A 20594-nucleotide genomic window follows, 5' to 3' on the forward strand; every position below is an offset into this window, starting at 1 on the left:
TTTCCGGGAAGCGTGACGCGCCATAGCCGGCCGTCACTCATGTTCCCCTCTGCATAGGAACGCCCATTCCCCTCGGGGAGTCTGAAACTTCACTACGTGATTAAACTGTGAGTACGGCGCAGAAAAATAAAATAAAGGCATACCGTAGGTCGCGCTAGTATGCGGAATGGCATGGTAGAAATTATAATTTTTTTTTTTTTAGGTGAACCCCCGCTTTAATGTATTGTGACCCCACGTAAATGACGCTTTTTACGAACGGCTCATGCGCCGTCCGTGAAAGTATCCCAGTGCGCATGCTCCAAATTAACCCGCAAGAAGCCAATGCTTTCGACGTGAACGTAAATGACGCACAGCCCTATTCGCGAACGACTTACGCAACCAACGTAATCGACGGAAAATTTGATGCTGGCCCGACGTCCATACTTAACATTGGCTGCGCCTCATATAGCAGGGGTAACTTTACGCCGGAAAAAGCCTAACGTAAACGGCGTATCTGTACTGCGACGGCCTGGCGTACGTTCGTGAATTGGCGTATCTAGCTGATTTACATATTTTAGGCGTAAATCAGCGTACACGCCCCTAGCGGCCAGCGTAAATATGCAGTTAAGATACGACAGCGTAGGCGACTTACGCTGGTCGTATCTTAGCAAAATTCTGGCGTATCTTGTTTTCTGAATACAGAAAAAAGATATGCCGGAGCATCCTAGAAGTTACGCGGCGTATCAATAGATACGCCAGCGTAACTTCTTTGCGGGTCTGGCCCATAGTGTTTACAAAATAGGGGGTAGTTGTATGGCATTTTTATTAATTTTTTTTTTTTTACTAGTAATGGCGGCGATCAACGATTTTTTTCTTTCCGTGACTGCGACATTATGGCGGACGCATCGGACACTTTTGACACATTTTTGGGACAGCGCAGCGAAAAGTGCTATAAAAATGCAGTGATTACTGTGAAAATGACAATGGCAGTGAAAGGGTTAACCACTAGGCGGCACTAAGGGGTTAAGTGTGCCCTAAGGGAATGATTGTTTCTGTAGGGTGGGCGTGGCTGTAGGCGTGACGTCACTGATCGTCGTTCCCTATATCAGGGAACATCGGATCAGTGACATTGCCACAGAGAAGAACGGGGAAGGTGTGTTTACACTCACCTCTACCCAATCTTCAGCTCCTGTGACCGATCGCAGGACACCGGCGGCGATCGGGTCCGCGGGTCCCGCTGTCACGGAGCTTCGGACCGCTCGCCACTTACGGCTGGGCTCTTAAAGGCGACGTACCTGTACGTGCCTGTGCCATTCTGCCAACGTATATCGGCGTTAGGCGGTCCTTAAGTGGTTAAAGTGTTAGGCCCCATGTACACGGGACGCCGCTAAACATACGTTCAGAGGCAGTTGGACGCTTTTTTCAAAAGCAAAGGTACACAGAACATGGAAATGCAATTATTTTTGTAAATATCAACTGCTAAATACCTTTTTTCTCATCAGCAGTATATAGCAGTCTCGTGGCTTCTATCAGTGCCTAGTTAAAGCTTGTAGGAGGAGTTTTCACTCTCCTCTGACTGTCCTATGAGGCTGCAGGACCCCTGACCCTCTGTCTGGACAGTGCTGATTGGCCCTGTGCTGATCACATGCCCCCAAGAAAAGAAAAAAACTCTCTAGCAATACACACCAAACTGAGCATGTGCAGACTGACTACAAAGGCTCTGTACTATATGGAGAGGGATTGGGAATGGTGGAAGAAGGGGAGGATCAGAGAAGACAGGATCAAACAGCACTTTTACACATTGTGCTTGTCATAGCTACAGAGAGATGTTGATCTGAGCCCGCTCTATTTTTGTTTATAGCGCAAAAACTAAAAACTGCAGAGGTGATCAAATACCACCAAAAGAAAGCTCTATTTGTGGGGAAGAAAGGACGCCAATTTTGTTTGGGAGCCACGTCGCACGACCGCGCAATTGTCAGTTAAATGGACGCAGTGCCGAATCGCAAAAAGTGCTCTGGTCTTTGACCAGCAATATGGTTCGGGGCTTAAGTGGTTAAGGAACTGATGTGCATTGAAAATAATTTTGTTTTGAGGCAAAATGAGACCAGATGGGGAGTGTGATGTATCTGTGCAATATTTTGTGTGTTAAAAGCTGGTTGTGTCCCGACCACAGAGAGAAAAGCGAAGAAGATTGAGAAGACGAGATGTGTTTCTGCAACCAGAAGGAGGAATTGGCAGAGTGAGGTGAGGTTGTCCTTTCCTTCTTCCATGACCAGAGCTACCGTATTTATCGGCATATAGCGCCCTGGCGTATAGCGCGCACCCCCCAACCTGGAAGGGAAATTTCAGGAAAAAAATAAAATACTTACAGTTTGAATGCCCCTCGTCGGTGTCTTGCCCGGCGTCCATCGGCCGCCGCCGACAAATACCGAGCGCAGTACACTCGGCCACACTCGGCTCCTCTCGCATAAAGGCTAGGAGGCGGCACAGGGCGTGACCGCCAGGGGAGCCGAGCCTGGCCGAGTGTACTGCGCTCGGTATATGGCGGCGGCGTTCAAACACAGCGCAGGAAGTGGGGATCGGCGTATATCGCGCACCCACGATTTTCCCCTGATTTTAAGGGGGGAAAAAGTGCGCGGTATACGCCGATAAATACGGTAATTAATGGGAACAATATACCCAGTGCAAGGGCAAGGTCATCTAGAGCCCGGGGCGAATGTGGCAAACTGTGTATGCAGTGCAGGAGTTTTTCAGGCGGTATAGCAGCGCTATTTTTAGCGCTGTACCGCCTGAAAAACTCCTCAGTGTGAAAGGGGTCTTAAGGAGTAGGCCAGGAAGCCAGCCGCTGTCTCCTTAACAATTATTAACTCATCAGCTGTCAGAGGGCTTCCCCGCTGACAGATGAAATGTAAAAAAAAAAGTTCCGGCAATGAAAAATGCATGCTGCCTGGCAGGTCAAGAATGGTTTAGGAGAGGGGGGGAGCTTGCTCCCCCATCCTGAAACATACAAGGCCGCATGCCCTCAACATGGGGGGTGCTCCCCCAAAGCACCTTGTCCCCATGTTGATTGGGACAAGGGCCTTCTCCCACAACCCTGGCCTGGTGGTTGTGGAGGTTAACTTATCAGAACCTGGAAGACCCCTGCCTCAAAGCACCTCCCATGTTGAAGGCATGTGGCCTGGTATAGATCAGGAGGTGTTTTTTTTTTTGGCATGGGGTTCCCCTTACAATCCATACCAGACCCGAATGGAATGCCGGCAAGGAAAAATGCAGACAAAAAAATGGTGTGCAGTCCCCCATTTTTTTGTCTGCATTTTTCCTTGCCGGCATTCTTTTGTTTATATTTCAGCTGTCAGTGGGGAAGCCCGCTGACAGCTGATATATCGCCATGGCCCGCTCCTTAATAAACAGCTATTCTTCACACAGAATTCCAATTGGTTGATCATTTTTTGACCGATCCCAATTTGAATCCTTCCGAATATCTGGAATTCGTTAGAAAATTAATAAACAAAACAAAACTAAGCGAATTTCAACGAAACTCGTTACCATTTCATTTGGAGATTCGGAAACATCCTAATATCCGTATAACCAAAAATTTGTCCAAATTTATATTCCTCCAGAAATGAATTCAACGGGGCAGATCCACAGTGAGAGTACGCCGGCGTATCTACTGATACGCCGGCGTACTTTTAAATTTCCGGCGTCGTATCTTTAGTTTGAATCCTCAAACCAAGATACGACGGCATCTGGGTTAGATCCGACAGGCGTACGGCTTCGTACGCCTTTGAATCGTAGATGCAATACTTCGGTGTCCGCTGGGTGGAGTTTGCGTCGTTTTCCGCGTCGGGTATGCAAATTAGCTTTTTCCGACGATCCACGAACGTACGCGCGGCCGTCGCATTCTCTTACGTCGTCTCTAGTCGGCTTTTTCCGGCATATAGTTAAAGCTGCTATTTTGCGGCGTATAGATAGACTTGCCATGTTAAGTATGGCCGTCGTTCCCGCGTCCAAATTTGATTTTTTTTTATTTTTTGCGTAAGTCGTCCGTGAATAGGGATGGACGTAAGTCACTTCTAAGTTCAAAAAATGACGTTGTTGCGACGTCATTTCGCGCAAAGCACGGTGGGAAATTTTGAAACGGAGCATGCGCAGTTCAATCGGCGCGGGGACGCGCTTCATTTAAATGAATCACGCCCCCTAATCGCCGATTTGAATTCCGCCGCCAGAAATACACTACGCCGCCGTAACTTACGGCGCAAAATCTTCCTGGATTCGACTTAAAGCCAGGTAAGATACGGCGGCGTAGCGTATCTCTGATACGCTGCGCCTATCCATTTCTATGTGGATCTGGCCCAACATGTCTACAAGGTGGTATGGTGTTTTAGTACTGTTAGAAATCAATAAGCCTAAATTCCTCATAAATGAGACTCTGCTTGCTTCCCTTTGGTAACTACAGCCATTGAAGGGAATTGATTGGTAGCTTTATTGGAATTCTTGACCAATATTGCCTTTGTTTTTGTAGGTGGACTCTGTCCCGAAGCTGGGCACTCTGTGTCTGGAGGACAACCTGCCCATACTGGCACTTCAGGATGTTTCATTTGTATCTCCCAGATCACCACCACCACCAGTGGGTTAGATAATTTATATTTAACCACCATGTGACTACAATAGATCTTTTCTAATTCCACATGCACAGCGCCCCATGTGGTGAGGATGTGAATAAATGTTGCAGCAGAGAGCTAGGAGTGTACATCTGTGCACGCCCCTAGTCCTCAGGCCCTGCTGTCAAACTGATAGATTATCTATAGCGTCAGGTATGGTAACTGATGATTATTGATGCTGCTAAATTTCGGGGGTCATCTGGACAAGTATGCCTCAATTTCTTCAAGGAACCAGGAAATCACCTTTTCACTGTGTTCAGGTGATTAGGAAGTGAGCGGGAATTTTCACCAATAGGGGATAAAATGGCAGTAAAATCTGATGAAGGTGCTAAATCTTCCCGTGAACGTAAATGGCGTCCAGCCCCATTCACAGACGACTTACGCAGACAACGTAAATTTATAAATTTTGACGTGGGAACGACGGCCGTACTTAACATTGATTGCGCCTCATATACCCAGGGGCAACTTTACGCCGGGACAAGCCTTACGTAAACGTCGTAACTTTACTGTGTCGGCCGCGCGTACGTTCGGGAATTCGTGTATCTAGCTAATTTGCATACTCGACGGGGAAAACGACGGAGGCGACACCTAGCGGACAAAAAAAAAAATTGCATTTAAGATCCGACGGCGTAAGGGCCTTACGCCTGTCGGATCTAATGGATATCTATGCGTAACTGATTCTGAGGCCCCATACACACGATAGAATTTATCCGCGAATACGGTCCAGCGGACCGTTTCCGCGGATAAATCCTCTCGAGGATTTCAGCAGATTTTAATGCGATGGAGTGTACTCACCATCGCATTGAAATCCGCGCCGAAATCCTCTGGCGATGACGTGTCGCGCCGTCGCCGCGATTATGACGCGGCGACGTGCGCGACGCTGTCATATAAGGAATGCGTCGAATCATTACTACGCATGCGGGGGATCCCTTCGGACGGATGGATCCGGTGAGTCTGTACAGACCAGCGGATCCATCCGTTGGGATGGACTCCAGCAGACCGATTTCTTAGCATGTCATCAAATATTCGATCTGCTGGAATCCATCCCAGGGGAGATATATCCGCGGAAAAAGATCCGCTGGCGTGTACACACCATAGGATCTATCCGCTGAAACCCATCTGCTGGGATTTATCTGCGGATGGATTCTATGGTGTGTACGGGGCCTAAGAATCAGTCGCATAGATACGACGGCCCAGATTAGGACATTTACGACGGCGTACATGGCGCTGCGCCGTCGTAAGCTCTGTCAGAATCTGGGCCAAAGTGTATATCCAGGCATGATCCAAAATCACCCTCAAGCCTCCACCCCCCCCCCCCCTCCCCCCACTTACATTTTCCTTATACTTTGCTCCTGTAATGATAAACGGCTTTTATTGCTTTCAAACCCTTTACTACCAGACTTGTAAAATTCTTGCAGGGGGAACCATTGGGGGGACCGGATTCCTGATGACAAAGGCAAGTCTCCCAGATCAGTCTTTTCCTTCAGGCCGGGTTCACACTGCTGAGATGTCAGACATTGCATGTGATTCGCACCACTGCAGTGCAACTCACATGCGATGTCTGTGCAACGAAAATTCATCTGAATTTGCATCGCATTCAGACCAAAGTCGTGCAGGACCCTTTTTTTGGTCCGCACCAGAATCGGATGGCTTGGGTGGTCACACCCATGCCATCCGATTCCTGTCCGAATCCACATTTCGCACTGCGATATGCAAACCGATTTGGGGGGTGTCGTTAACTTTGTATTGACACCCGCGGCGGTTCGCATAGGGCAGTGCAAAATGTGGATTCGGACAGGAATCAAAGCTGTATGCGATGCTGGAACCCGTACTGGATTCGCACGGGTTCTCGCATCTCAGAAATGTGAACTAAGCCTAAGGCAAGGTGTGCGCTATTGCGACCTGAAAGTCACACAATTTTGCTGCACTTTGTTCCTGCCATTTTGATGCAACTTGAAACAATACCTGTGTATTCTTGAGGTCTGTGGACCTCAAGTTGCATCAAAGTGGGACCAAATGAGTGCAGGGACTGGTTTGAAGTTTGAATGATACAACTTGTCATGCGACTTTGCAGTCCCAAGTCGCATTAGTGGAAACCAAGCCTTACACAGTGGGCCAGATTCTCAGAGCAAGTACACCGGCGTATCTACTGATACATCGGCGTACTTTCAAATTTGCCGCGTCGTATCTTTAGTTTGAATCCTCAAACCAAGATACGACGGCTTCTGGCTTCGATCCGACAGGCGTACGGCTTCGTACACCTTCGGATCGTAGATGCAATACTTCGGCGCCCGCTGGGTGGAGTTGGCGTTGTTTTCCGCGTCGGGTATGCTAATTAGCTTTTTCCGTCGATCCACGCATTTTCCGTCGCATTCTCTTACGTCGTCGCTAGTCGGCTATTCCCGGCGTATAGTTAAAGCTGCTATTTCGTGGCGTATAGATAGACTTGCCATGTTAAAGTATGGCCGTCGTTCCCGCGTCGAATTTTGATTTTTTTTTTTTTTTGCATAAGTCGGCCGTGAATAGGAAAGGACGTAACTCACGTCTAAGTTCAAAAAATGACGTTTGTGCGACGTAATTTCGCGCAAAGCACGGCGGGAAATTTCGAAACGAAGCATGCGCATTTCAATCGGTGCGGGGACGCGCTTCATTTAAATGAAACACGCCCCCTACCCGCCCAATTTGAAATACGCGACGAGAATTACACTACGCCGCCGTAACTTACGGCACGAAATCTTCCTGGATTCGACTTAGAGCCAGGTAAGACACGGCGGCGTAGCGTTTCTCTGATAGGCTGCGCCAGTGCAATTCTATGTGAATCTACCCCAGTGTGTGGATAGGTTCTTGGGAGTCAAGGCAGCTGCAAGCTTTTCCTGGGAAATAAATCTATGTATGCCTGTAGATATATACAGGGAGGGTGGGGTTGATAGGCAGAGGCTGGGCTGACAACACAACTTGGGACCTCAGTCCAGCAAAGGCACCGCCCCCGTGTCGTCAGTCCTAACAGGATGGTAACATAACACTGGATTTCTCACAGATCGACAGGTATTTTTCTGTACTTCCAACATTTTAAAAGTTACAGGCCTAGATTCACGTACGGCCGCTCTACGTTGCGCGTGCGTAGCGTATCGTATTTACGCTACGCCGCCGCAACTTAGAGAGGCAAGTGCTGCATTCACAAAGCACTTGCGTCCTAAGTTACAGCGGTGTAGCGTAAATGGGCCGGCGTAAGCGCGCGTAATTCAAAGTAGGCTGGCAGGGGGCGTGTTGTATTTAAATGAGGCTTGACCCCATGTAGATGCATGGCCGAACGAACGGCGCGCGCATGCTCAGTATCACGTCGTATTTACGCCCAAAGATACGTCGGCTCAATGTCTGTGACGTGAACGTAATTTACGCACAGCCCTATTCGCGTACGACTTGCGCAAACGACGTAAAAAGATACGCTTGTTCCGACGTCCATACTTTGCATGGGCTGCGCCACCTAGAGACATGCTTTATCTTTACGCCGGCGTATGTCTTGCGTAAACGGCATAACTAATTGCGACGGGCGTACGTACGTTCGTGAATCGGCGTATCTTGCTCATTTACATATTCGACGCGGATATCAAGGAAGCGCCACTTAGCGGCCAGCGTAATTATTGCAACCCAAGATACAACGGCGTAGGAGACTTACGCCGCTCGTATCTTGGCCAAATCTATGCGTAACTGATTCTATGAATCAGGCGCATAGATACGATGGCGGCCATTTGGACTTACGACGGCGTACGTGGAGATACGCCGTCGTAAGTCTTTGTGAATCTGGGCCTTTTTGTGTAGCAAAAAGCGAAACTTATTTTTTTTTTTGGTTTTGTTTTAGATAAAGTTGAGATGGTTTAGAACCCCTGTCAGGTTTTAATGCGGTCTGTGCCCCCGTTAGGGAGGTTTACCTTCTGTATTTATCCTGTTGTCCTGGTGTCACGCAGGGATTCCTTCACTTTGGAGCTATTTCCTCTCACTTCCTGTTTGGCTATGGGACAGGAAGTGAAGAGAAATCTACCCAATGAGACACAGATGGCAAACCATAAACTGACAGGGGGTATAACCCTCCCTTACTATATCCAAAATGAAGAAAAACATTTTGGGCTAGATTCAGCAAAGAATTACGTTGGCGTATCCATAGATACGCCGCGTAAATTCAAAGCTGCGCCGGCGTATCTACTTTCTGTATTCAGAAAGCTAGATACGCCGACATTAGCCTAAGATCCGACTGGCGTAATTCTATTACGCCGTCGTATCTTAGGGTGCATTCTCACGCTGGCCGCTAGGTGGCGCTTCCGTTGTTTTCGGTGTAGAATATGCAAATTACCTAGTTACGTCGCTTCACAAACGTACGTGCGCCCGGCGTTCGTTTTTTTACGTCGTTTGCGTAAGGCTTTTTCTTAACGTAACGTTGTGCCTGTTTCTTTGAGGCGCACTCAATGTTAAAGCGGGAGTTCACCCATGTATTAAATTTTTTTTTTTCTCCCCTTAGCTTCCTGCTCGTTTTGTCTAGGGGAATCGGCTATTTGTATTAAAATATGAGCAGTACTTACCCGTTTTCGAGCTGCATCTTCTTCCGTCGCTTCCGGGTATGGGTCTTCGGGAGCGGGCGTTCCTTCTTGATTGACAGGCTTCCGACGGTCGCATCCATCGCGTCACTCGTAGCCGAAAGAAGCCGAACGTCGGTGCGGCTCTATACTGCGCCTGCGCACCGACGTTCGGCTTCTTTCGGAAAATCGTGACGCGATGGATGCGACCGTCGGAAGCCTCTCGGAAACCTGTCAATCAAGAAGGAACGCCCATTCCCGCAGCCCATACCCGGAAGCGACGGAGAGGATGCATCTCGTAAACGGGTAAGTACTGCACATATTTTAAAACAAATAGCCGATTCCCCTAGAGAAAACGAGCAGGAATCTAAGGGGGAAAAGTGCCCTCTAAGGGTGAACCCCCGCTTTAAGTATGGGCGTCGTTCCCAGTTTCGATTTTTGAATTTTTTACGTCGTTTGCGTAAGTCGTTCGCAAATAGGGCTGGACGTAATTTACGTTCAAGTCGAAACCAATGACGTCCTTGCGACGTCATTTGGAGCAATGCACACTGGGATATGTACACGGACGGCGCATGCGCAGTTTGTACAAAACGTCAATCACGTCAGGTCCACACACATTAACATAAAACACGCCCCCCCACCTTACACATTTGAATTACGCGCGCTTACGCCGGCCCCATTTACGCTACGCCGCCGCAACTTACGGAGCAAGTGTTTTGTGAATGCTGCACTTGCTCCTGTAAGTTGCGGCGGCGTAGCATAAATACGATATGCTGCGCCGCCGTTAGATTGCGCGCCCCTACCTGAATCTAGCCCCTTTGCCTTCTTTAGCTACACTTTAAAAACGGCGAAATTGTACTGGAATTTCAGAGATGTCCTGAATACGTTTTTTTTTTCTTTTCTTTTAGTTCGCCCCGACATGTACTTTAATGTTGGCAGCACTGGCAACACCATGGAACTTACATGTGACTCCAGGTAATATATCCACCTTACCATAAAGCAAGTCTAACATCATTTTAAAATATTAAAGCAGAGTTCCAACGACAATGAATATATATATATATTTTTTAAACAATTCATACATTTATAACAGGGTTCTCCAAACTGCGGCCCGGGGGCCAGATACGGCCCTTTCCTTGCCTTTATCCGGCCCTTGGGGCACTAATCCTCCCACTGATATGAGACACTATTCTGACATCTAACACCAACAACGGGGCACCATTTCTTCTACTGACACAAATAATGGAGCACAATTACTCCCTGTGGGCCAGATTCTGGTAGAAGTGCGGCGGCGTAACGTATCGTAGATACGTTACACCGCCGCAAGTTTTCATCGCAAGTGCCTGATTCACAAAGCACTTGCGATGAAAACTACGCCGGCGGCCTCCGGCGCAAGGCGGGCCAATTCAAATGGGCGTGTGCCATATAAATTAGGCGCGCTCCCGCGCCGGACCTACTGCGCATGCTCCGTTTCTTAACTCCCGCTGTGCTTTGCGCGCCGTGACGTCATTTTTTTCGAACGGCGACGCGCGTAGCGTAATTCCGTATTCCCGGACGGCTTACGCAAACGACATTATTTTTTAAATTTCGACGCGGGAACGACGGCCATACTTTATACAGCAATACGTTTGCTGCGTAAAGTTAAGGCACCAAAAACGACGACTAACGTTGCGACAGGAAACTAGACTAGCGGCGACGTAGCGAATGCGAAAATCCGTTGTGAATCGCCGTAACTCCTAATTTGCATACCCAACGCTGGTTTACGACGCAAACTCCCCCCAGCGGCGACCGCGGTACTGCATCCTAAGATCCGACAGTGTAAAACAATACGCCGTCGTATCTCTTTGGTGAATCTGGCCCTATGATACCAAAGATGGGGCACTATTTCTCTGAACCGAACACCAAATGTGGTGATGTTTACTCCCACTGATGCCAGAAAAAAATTTCCACTCCCACTGGCCACGATCCGGCCCTCCTAAACTCTGGAGGACGGATAACCGGCCCTTTGTTTAGAAAGTATGGAGACCCCTGGTTTATAACATTGCAATGTAACACTCAATGGACTTCCCCAGATGTGCGGTTTCATATAAAAAATTAAAGTGGAGTTTCCATCCCAAATTTATTTTTTTCATTATTGTGCTCATTAGACCTAAAAAAGAAAAATTGTTTTACTCATCTGGAAATTCGGAAATACGAAAATTCGGAAATTCAAAATTCGGAAATTTAAAAATTCGGAAATTCGAAATTTTCGGAAATACGAAAATTCGGAAATAAAAAATGTTGTTAATACGAAAATTCGGAATTAACGAATTTCCGAATTTTCGTTAAAAAACTAATTAGAAACTAAACGAATTGCACATGTCTACTAGGGACCCTGTTAATAGTCTCTCCTTCTGTAAGAGGTTACTGCCGTAGCCAAAACGTACATGCAAGAAATTGGGTAATATCACACAGGGAAACTCCAAGAAGCAGAGAGACCCCGGAGATATAAGGGGCTACTATTGGTAGTAACGGACAATAATCAGGGTATATATAGAAAATATGTTACATTTATTATATAGAAAATGCCTAGGTAGATTGGCTATTTGTAGCATTATGCTGTCATTTTATCTACCTAGGGATTTTCTATATAATAAATGTAACATATTTCTCTTTCGTTCATAGACAGACACAGCCTTCTTTGACCTTAGGGTTATATCCGCTTTCACTAGAAGAGGTAGGAAGAAGCATAACCCTAAGGTCAATGAAGGCTGTGTCCGTCTATGAACTCAGAGAAATGGATTTTACGGTGAGTACAAAAATCCTATTTTCTCTTTCGTTCATAGACGGACACAGCCTTCATTGACATTAGGGTTATATCCGCTTCCACTAGGAGAGTTCCTGGTAGGAAGAAGCATAACCCTAATGTCAATGAAGGCTGTGTCCGTCTATGAACTCAGAGAAATGGATTTTACGGTGAGTACAAAAATCCTATTTTCTCTTTCGTTCATAGACGGACACAGCCTTCATTGACCTTAGGGTTATGCTTCTTCCTACCTCTCCTAGTGAAAGCGGATATAACCCTAAGGTCAAAGAAGGCTGTGTCCGTCTATGAACGAAAGAGAAATGGATTTTACGGTGAGTACAAAAATCCTATTTTTCTATTAATACCCTGATTATTGTCTGTTACTACCAATAGTTATATCTCCGGGGTCTCTCTGCTTCTTGGAGTTTCCCTGTGTGATATTACACAATTTCTTGCACATACTGCACACCAGCCACAAACAAACTGCCGGATGCTGTCAATCAGTGCAAGACAATTCCAGCAGGGGGCGAGCTTGTCCCAAATAAAATCAAATGAACTGCCTCGCAGGACATGGGGGGGGGGGGGGGGGGCAGTGGATTTACTAATGGGGTAGCTAGTAAAGTGAACGTCAGTAAATAATGTGAATGTGTAATTTCCCTTGTATAATATTATTTGAGGTGAACACAGGTCCAATCTTTGTACGAAGAATCACTTTGGATTGTGAACCTGAGTTTGTTTAGTGAACGGCCTTTACTCCACCTACAAATCGGCTTCTCTATAAAAACAATGCACTCCCTGTGTAGCTTATCTTAGCAAACAAAAGAAGCATGACTGATTGTAGCGGCAAATATCAACGTTTTTTGTATCATAGACAGTTACAAAAATTGCCACACACTGCATGTTTTAGGCAGATAAAACGACAGATCGCCGTACCAACACAAGCGATGTCGGTGTGGCGATGTCCCCTGCTATACTAGTTCATTCTGACACCCCCCCGCCAGAATACATTGATCAATACTTGTAGCCATTGGCTGCTGTGAGCGCTGGTCAGATGCTAGTTTTCCAGCATGTTCCTTCAACAAAAGCCGATCGTTAACCACTTCAGCCCCGGAAGATTTGGCTGCCCAATGACCAGGCCACTTTTTGTGATTCGGCACTGCGTTGCTTTAACTGACAATTGCGCGGTCGTGCGACGTTGTACCCGAACAAAATGTATGACCTTTTTTCCCCCACAAATAGAGCTTTCTTTTGGTGGTATTTAACTACTTGCAGACCAGCCGCAGTTATACGGTGGCAGGTCGGCTCCCCTGCGTGAGAGCCCGTAGCTATACGTCGCTCCCTGAAGCGACCATACAATGTATGAACAGCGATCAGTCATTTCCCCTAGTGAGTCCACCCCCCCTACAGTTAGAACACACCCAGGGAACATACTTAAAGCGGGAGTTCACCCATTTAAAAAAAAAAAAAAAATCTCCCCTTAGCTTCCTGCTCGTTCGGTCTAGGGGAATCGGCTATTTGTATTAAAATATGTGCAGTACTTACCCGTTTTCGAGCTGCATCTTCTTCCGTCGCTTCCGGGTATGGGTCTTCGGGAGCGGGCGTTCCTTCTTGATTGACATTCTTCCGAGAGGCTTCCGACGGTCGCATCCATCGCGTCACTCGTAGCCGAAAGAAGCCGAACGTCGGTGCGGCTCTATACTGCGCCTGCGCACCGACGTTCGGCTTCTTTCGGAAAATCGTGACGCGATGGATGCGACCGTCGGAAGCCTCTCGGAAACCTGTCAATCAAGAAGGACCGCCCATTCCCGAAGCCCATACCCGGAAGCGACGGAGAGGATGCGTCTCGTAAACGGGTAAGTACTGCACCTATTTTAAAATAAATTGCCGATTCCCCTAGTAATAACGAGCAGGAAGCGAAGGGGGAAAAGTGCCCTCTAAGGGTGAACCCCCGCTTTAACCCCTTCCCCACCCCCTAGTGTTAACCCCTTCACTGCCAGTGGCATTTTTATAGTAATCCAATGCATTTTTTTAGCACCGATCGCTATATAAATGCCAATGGTCCCAAAAATGTGTCAAAAGTGTCCGCCATAATGTCGCAGTACCGAAAAAAAAAACGCTGATCGCCGCCATTACTAGTAAAAAAAAATATTAATAAAAATGCCATAAAAATACCCCCTATTTTGTAAACGCTATAACTTTTGCGCAAACCAATCAATAAACGCTTATTGCGATTTTTTTTTTTTTTTCTACGAAAAATAGGTAGAAGAATACGTATCGGCCTAAACTGAGGAAAATTTTTTTTTTTTATATATATTTTTGGGGGATATTTATTTTAGCAAAAAGTAAAAAATATAATTTTTTTTAAATTGTCGCTCTATTTTTGTTTATAGCGCAAAAACTAAAAACCGCAGAGGAGATCAAATACCACCAAAAGAAAGTTCTATTTGTGGGGAAAAAAGGACGCCAAATTTGTTTGGGAGCCACATCGCACGACCGCGCAATTGTCAGTTAAATCGACGCAGTGCCGAATTGCAAAAAGTTTCTGCGGTTTTTATTTTTGCGCTATAAACAAAAAAAGGGACTATTTTTGGAAAAAAACACAATATTTTGTACTTTTTGCTATAATAAATATCCCCAATTCTTTTTTTTTTTTTTTTTAAATCTAATTTTTAAAAAAATTATTCTTCTACATATTTTTCGTAATAAAAAATCGCAATAAGCGTATATAGATTGGTTTGCGCAAAATTTATAGCATCTACATTTTTATTATTATTCTTTTTTTTTTTTTACTAATAATGTTAGCGATTTTTATCGAGACTGCAACATTATGCAAGACACATCAGACACTTTTGCCACATTTTTCTCGTATGATACCAGATCCTACGGTTTTCGTTTAACCACTTCAACACCGGGCATTTTCCCCCCTTCCTGCCCAGGTACATTTACAGCTTTCAGCGCTGTCGCACTTTCAATGACAATTGCGCGGTCATGCTACACTGTACCCAAACTAAATTTTTATCTTATTTTCCTCCCACAAATAGAGCTTTCTTTTGGTGGTATTTGATCACCACTTTTGTTTTAATTTTTTGCTAAATTAACTAAAAAAAAGACATTTTTGAAAAAAATAAGTTTTTCTTTGTTTCTGTTATAACATTTTGTTTTCTCCTTCACTGATGAGGTGGCACTGATGAGGTGGCACTGATGAGGAGGCACTGATGGGCACTGATGAGGAGGCACTGATGGGCACTAATAGGCGGCACTGATGGGCACTAATAGGCAGCACTGATGGGCACTAATAGATGGCACTGATAGGCAGAACAGATGAGGTACTGACAGTCATTACTGATGGGCACTGACTAAGCATTGGTTATCAATGTGAAACTAGTTAGATCTATTACCCCACTGTTTGCTGTTTTTTTTGCTTTTGTAGTATTTTTTACCAGAATAAAAGGCAACACCTTTTTACCTTTTATTGGAGTGCGGCTGTCCAAAATTTCTTTCCTCCCATTTATACTGATGGGCACTGATTCGCATCTGTGGAGGGCACTGACAGGCGTTACTGATGGGCACTGATTCGCATCTGTGAAGGGCACTAACAGGCGTTACTGATGGGCACTGATTGGCATTTTGGTGGGCATTGATTGGCATCTTGGTAAGCACTGATTGGCATTTTGGTTGGCACCTCTGATGGGGACTGTGCTGATAATCAATACGCTGATTATCAGCGCAGACCCCCCCCCCCCCCTCTGTCAGGAGAGCTGCCGATCGCGAACAGAGGAAAGCTGTTTATCAGCACCCCCTGGTTACCGCTGTGATCAGCTATTATTGGTCATCATAGTCTCCTTACCACGATCGGAGATGCGGCGTGTCGGAGCAACACACAGCACCATCGGCTCCCCCGAGCGGCTTATACTGCTGGATGTCATATGTGACGCTCAGTCAGGATAACGAAACCACATTGCGGATGTCAATCTGCAATAGGGCGGGCGGCAAGTGGTTAATTAGTACAGTTTTTAATCCGGAAAAAAAAATCAATAGAAATATATTGATATCAAGAAGGGAAGAGGATTATAACGGTGCCAATAATATATTTAGTTACATAAATTCTTTTAAAAGAAGACAAAGTTGAATTTGTACAAATGATTGTTAGACATCGAAGTTGACACAGAAAAATAATTCAGACTGGAAATCCACAAAAACAAATGCAAACTGAATTATCCCCTACCAGCTAATACAAATATATTACTTCCAAAAAAAAATTCTGTCGTGCAAGAATTTTGGTACTTTAGTAACCTATTCAATATGGAGACTAGCGTCCAAAAAAAATGGACGGTCATTCGTCCGATAATCTCATTGTGTGTACTAGACTTTAAAGGGTTTGTAAAGGAATTTTTTTTTATCTTAATAGCTTCCTTTACCTTAATGCAGTGCTGTTTTCATGTCCTCATTGTTCGTTTTTGCTCTCAAGTTGCTGTATTTCTTCTCTGATCTCCACACTTCCTGGTTGTCTGTTTCCTGATGACCACAGTGCTGGGAGCTTTCTCTCTGTGGTCACTAATCAAGGAGATGTGATTACTGTGGCCCGGATTCAGAAATTAGATACGCCGTCGTATCTCTGAGTGCGGGCCGTCGTATCTATGCGCCTGATTCAGAGAATCAGTTACGCATAGATTTCCTTAAGATCCAACTGGTGTAAGTGTCTTACACCGTCGTATCTTAGGCTGCATATTTACGCTGGCCGCTAGGTGGCGCTTCCGTATAGTTGCGCGAGGAATATGCTAATTAGGTAGATACGCCGATTCAGAAACCAATGTCTGCCCGGCGCATTTTTTTTACATCGTTTGCGTTAGGCTTTTTCCGGCGTAAAGTTAACCCTGCTATATGAGGGGTATATGCGGCGTATCCTATGTTAAGTATGGCCGTCGTTCCCGCGTCGAACGTTAAAATTTTTACGTCGTTTGCGTAAGTCGTTCGCGAATAGGGCTGGACGTAATTTACGTTCACGTCGAAAGCAATGATGTTTTGCGACGTAATTTGCACTGGGATTTTTTCACGAACGCCGCATGCGGCGTTCACCAAAAAAACGTAAAATACGCGGGGTCAAGTGAAATTTAAATAAAACACGCCCCCAACATCCCCACACATACATTACGCCGCCACACATACATTACGCCACCGTAACTAAGGGCGCAAGTTCTTTCTGCATATGGAACTTGCGCCCAAAGTTAAGGCGGCGTAACGTATCTGAGATACGTTACGCCAGCAGAAAGATACGCTGATCTTTCTGAATCTGGCCCAGTGTGTCTAAAACCCCTCAGCACCAATCAGTTTCGTTTTCCAAACCATCACTGCCCTGTATTGGTTCTGTGGCTCTGTACATCACAGAAGCAGGAAACAACATGCAAAAACGAAACTAGAAACTGCAGGTACATTATATGATTGATTTTTAATCGTTTTTAAAAGGAATCAGTTAACTATTATGTCTCTATACCCTGTAAACAGTCATTTCAGCATAATTTATTTTATTTTATTTACAACTCCTTTAAGCTTTCCATAGAGTGCCACTGATGACTGATGTATAAACGTAATAATAATATTGCATTTATTTTGTATTCCAACAGGCAATATAATACAAATGTGGACAGAGTCTCTCTGAGCATTGATGATGAATTGATAAAATCTGATGTGAAAGTGATTACACCCAGAGAGAAGACACGCAGGGCTCACATTGAGGTAAGCAGAGGGACATCATTTACATTGTATCTTATAGTATGTGATAATGTTCCCCTTTGGGTGCTGAGATTTACCGACAGATCAGTGACCATACACATAGTTAGTCAGGCTGAAAAAAGAACCATCTAGTTCAAATACTAAAAGGGAAAAAAATTAAATAAAAATCGTACAATCCTATATACCCAATCCTACACCCACAGTTGATTCAGAGAAAGGCGAAAAACCCCAGCAGAGCATGATCCCTACAGCAGGGGAAAAAATTCCTTCCTGATCCCCTGAGAGGCAATCGGATTTTCCCCGGATCAACTTTACCTATAAATCTTAGTACTCAGTTATATAATGTACATTTAGGAAAGAATCCAGGCCTTTCTTAAAGCAATCTACTGATCTGGCCAGAACCACCTCTGGAGGGAGTCTGTTCCACATTTTCACAGCTCTTACTGTGAAGAAACCTTTCCGTATTTGGAGGTGAAATCTCTTTTCCTCTAGATGTAAAGAGTGCCCCCTTGTCCTCTGTGATGACCTTAACCACTTAAGACCCAGACTTTTAGGCAGCTAAAGGACCCGGACAGTTTTTGCGATTCGGCACTGCGTCACTTTAACTGACAATTGCGCGGCGTGGGGCCGAGTCATACACTCGGCGGCTATGGCCGCCAACTGTATCACACGGGAGCACGCTCGCAAGCATGGCTGGACTGGGACAAAAATTTGGCCCTGGACTTCATCCAGACTGGCCCACTTTGACAGGTCTCTCCCCTGGCGTCCGGACAACTCCCTTTCCCCCCCCGGCCACCCAAGCCCCCTCTCCCCCTTCACTAGCCGTTCTACTTTTTTAGAGTAGAATGGCTGGTACTGGTACTCTTATAGGCAGTACCAGTGGGGAAGCTAGACATTATTTCTCCCGAGGCAAATAATCAGTTCGGTGCTCCCCCTTATGGAACAAGATTAGGCAGAAGTGAGAAACTCCCAAGCCATAGCTGTTGAGTCCCCCCATGCTCTTCTGTTGTCCCCCCTGCTTCTTTGTTCCCCCCAGGTGAGCGATGCGGGGAGGGAGAGACAGAGGAGCGGAGGGAGGCAGCAGTCCGCTGTCACTGAAGGCGGCCCACTGAGCCAATCGGCCCACCGGGAAACTCCCTGTAGTCCCAATGGCCAGTCCATCCCTGCTCGCAAGGTAACCCCCTTTGGGAGAGAGCTTCCTAGAGGGGGTTAGCTCTTGCGGGGAGAAGCCACGAGAGCCGCCGTGGGACCCCAGAAGAGGACGTTCGGGGCCACTCTGCAAAACTAACTGCACAGTGGAGGCAAGTATGACATGATTTTTCGTTTTTGTTGTTTTTAAAACCCTGAACCTTTATTGTCCCTTTAAATGCTCTTTGAAATCATGATTCAATACATGTGTATCCTTATTTTCCAGACTGCGATTGACACAAAGCCAGACGCATACCAGAAGGAAAACATGTTTGTCTCCTTCAGCACATTATCTGACCTACAAAAGAACGTTCCTGCAAAGCAAATCCATTTCTCCAGCAGCCAATGGCCAGCAGATAGAGTACGGCCTACAACGGGGACGGGTTTAGTTACTCAGAACCATACGAACTACGCCAAGGATCTAATGAATAACAGACAAACTAAGTCACCCTCTTCCACTTTAAGGAACAAAACCATTAAAAGGTCATTGTCGGCTAATGTGAAGTTAAATATACAATTTTTATCTGCAGATGGGACCAAACAGAAGGCTGAATTACTAAGGGAAGAGAAAGAACCTACAGACAGACACTTCCGGTATAGAGAAGTCAAAAAGATTTGGCAGGAAAGCAAACCATGCCCAAAACCTGGCCTGTCCTGGGAGGAAAGGGCTCAGCTGGGAACCGTCCTAAATGGAGTAAACCCCAAGAAGACGGTAGACTACGACCCAGGTTCCCATTCCAGGACACAGCAAGCCTCAAAGTCCTCTGGTTCAAGTAGTTCAAGACCGTCCATGCCAAGGCCAACCAGTGTGGTGGAAATGCAAAGATGGAGCTATATAACCATCTCAAAGCCTCTGTCTCCACCAGAACTCCAACAAGGCTCTTCGGAGGTTGGCAGTTTATTTCCAGCTGTAGCTCCTCATCTTATAAAAGATTCTCCAAGATCTGGGAGAAGACGTGAAAATTCTGCCAACACTCTTTCCACGAGATCCCTGGTATTGGAGGGCAGAAAAGGAAGACAAAGTTCCCTGCCAGTGGAAAAACATCCACAGGGAGTAGAAATCCAGACCCAACAAGCGGAGGAGATAACGTCACCTTCTCCCAGACGAGACAACGGAACACAACAAGGTGACAACTTCATAAGTTCATCACGGTCACCTCCATTGCCTGGGAAACCCGAGATGGAAAGTCCTGTCCAGGAATTCAGCCGCAAGCAATCAAAAAAATCTGCTATCTTTACCGCCCATCATACTACAATTCCAGTTATCAGCATCCCAACAGCACAAACAGACACTTCAGAATAAATGTTCCCATCCGATATTTTACAGAATTTTGTTTGCCTTAAAATATATTTTTTACATATTTAACCAGGTTTGTATCAGTAATTATACAGCAAAACCTTGGTTTGAGAGCGTTTTGCAAGACAAGCAAAATGTTTTAATACATTTTGGGGCAGATCCACAAAGATCTGCCCCGGCGCAGCGTATCTGAGATACGCTACGCCGCCGTAACTTACTTCTCTTTGGTTCGAATCCAGAAAGAATTTGCGCCGTAAGTTACGGCGGCGTAGTGTATCTCTCTCGGCGTAAGGGCGCGGATTTGAAATTGGGCGGGTAGGGGGCGTGTTTCATTTAAATGAAGCATGTCCCCGCGCCGAACGAACTGCGCATGCGCCGTCCCTAAA

The 20594-nt window shown here is 45.9% G+C and overlaps 1 protein-coding gene across 1 annotated transcript in view; it reads left to right on the forward strand.

Moving 5' to 3' along the window:
* The window catches only part of LOC120944880, a 33846-nt gene extending 13569 nt beyond the window's left edge, over positions 1-20277 (forward strand). Inside the window, exons 5-9 of the mRNA XM_040358629.1 lie at positions 2153-2223; positions 4502-4610; positions 10117-10183; positions 17615-17726; positions 19138-20277. Coding sequence (XP_040214563.1) covers positions 2153-2223; positions 4502-4610; positions 10117-10183; positions 17615-17726; positions 19138-20214 — 1436 coding nt within the window. The 3' untranslated portion in view covers positions 20215-20277. The remainder of the gene's footprint in view (positions 1-2152; positions 2224-4501; positions 4611-10116; positions 10184-17614; positions 17727-19137) is intronic.
* Positions 20278-20594: the final 317 nt, after the last annotated feature.

This window comes from Rana temporaria, chromosome 7 (genome assembly GCF_905171775.1).
Source record: "Rana temporaria chromosome 7, aRanTem1.1, whole genome shotgun sequence".
Classification (NCBI taxonomy): Eukaryota; Metazoa; Chordata; class Amphibia; order Anura; family Ranidae; genus Rana; species Rana temporaria.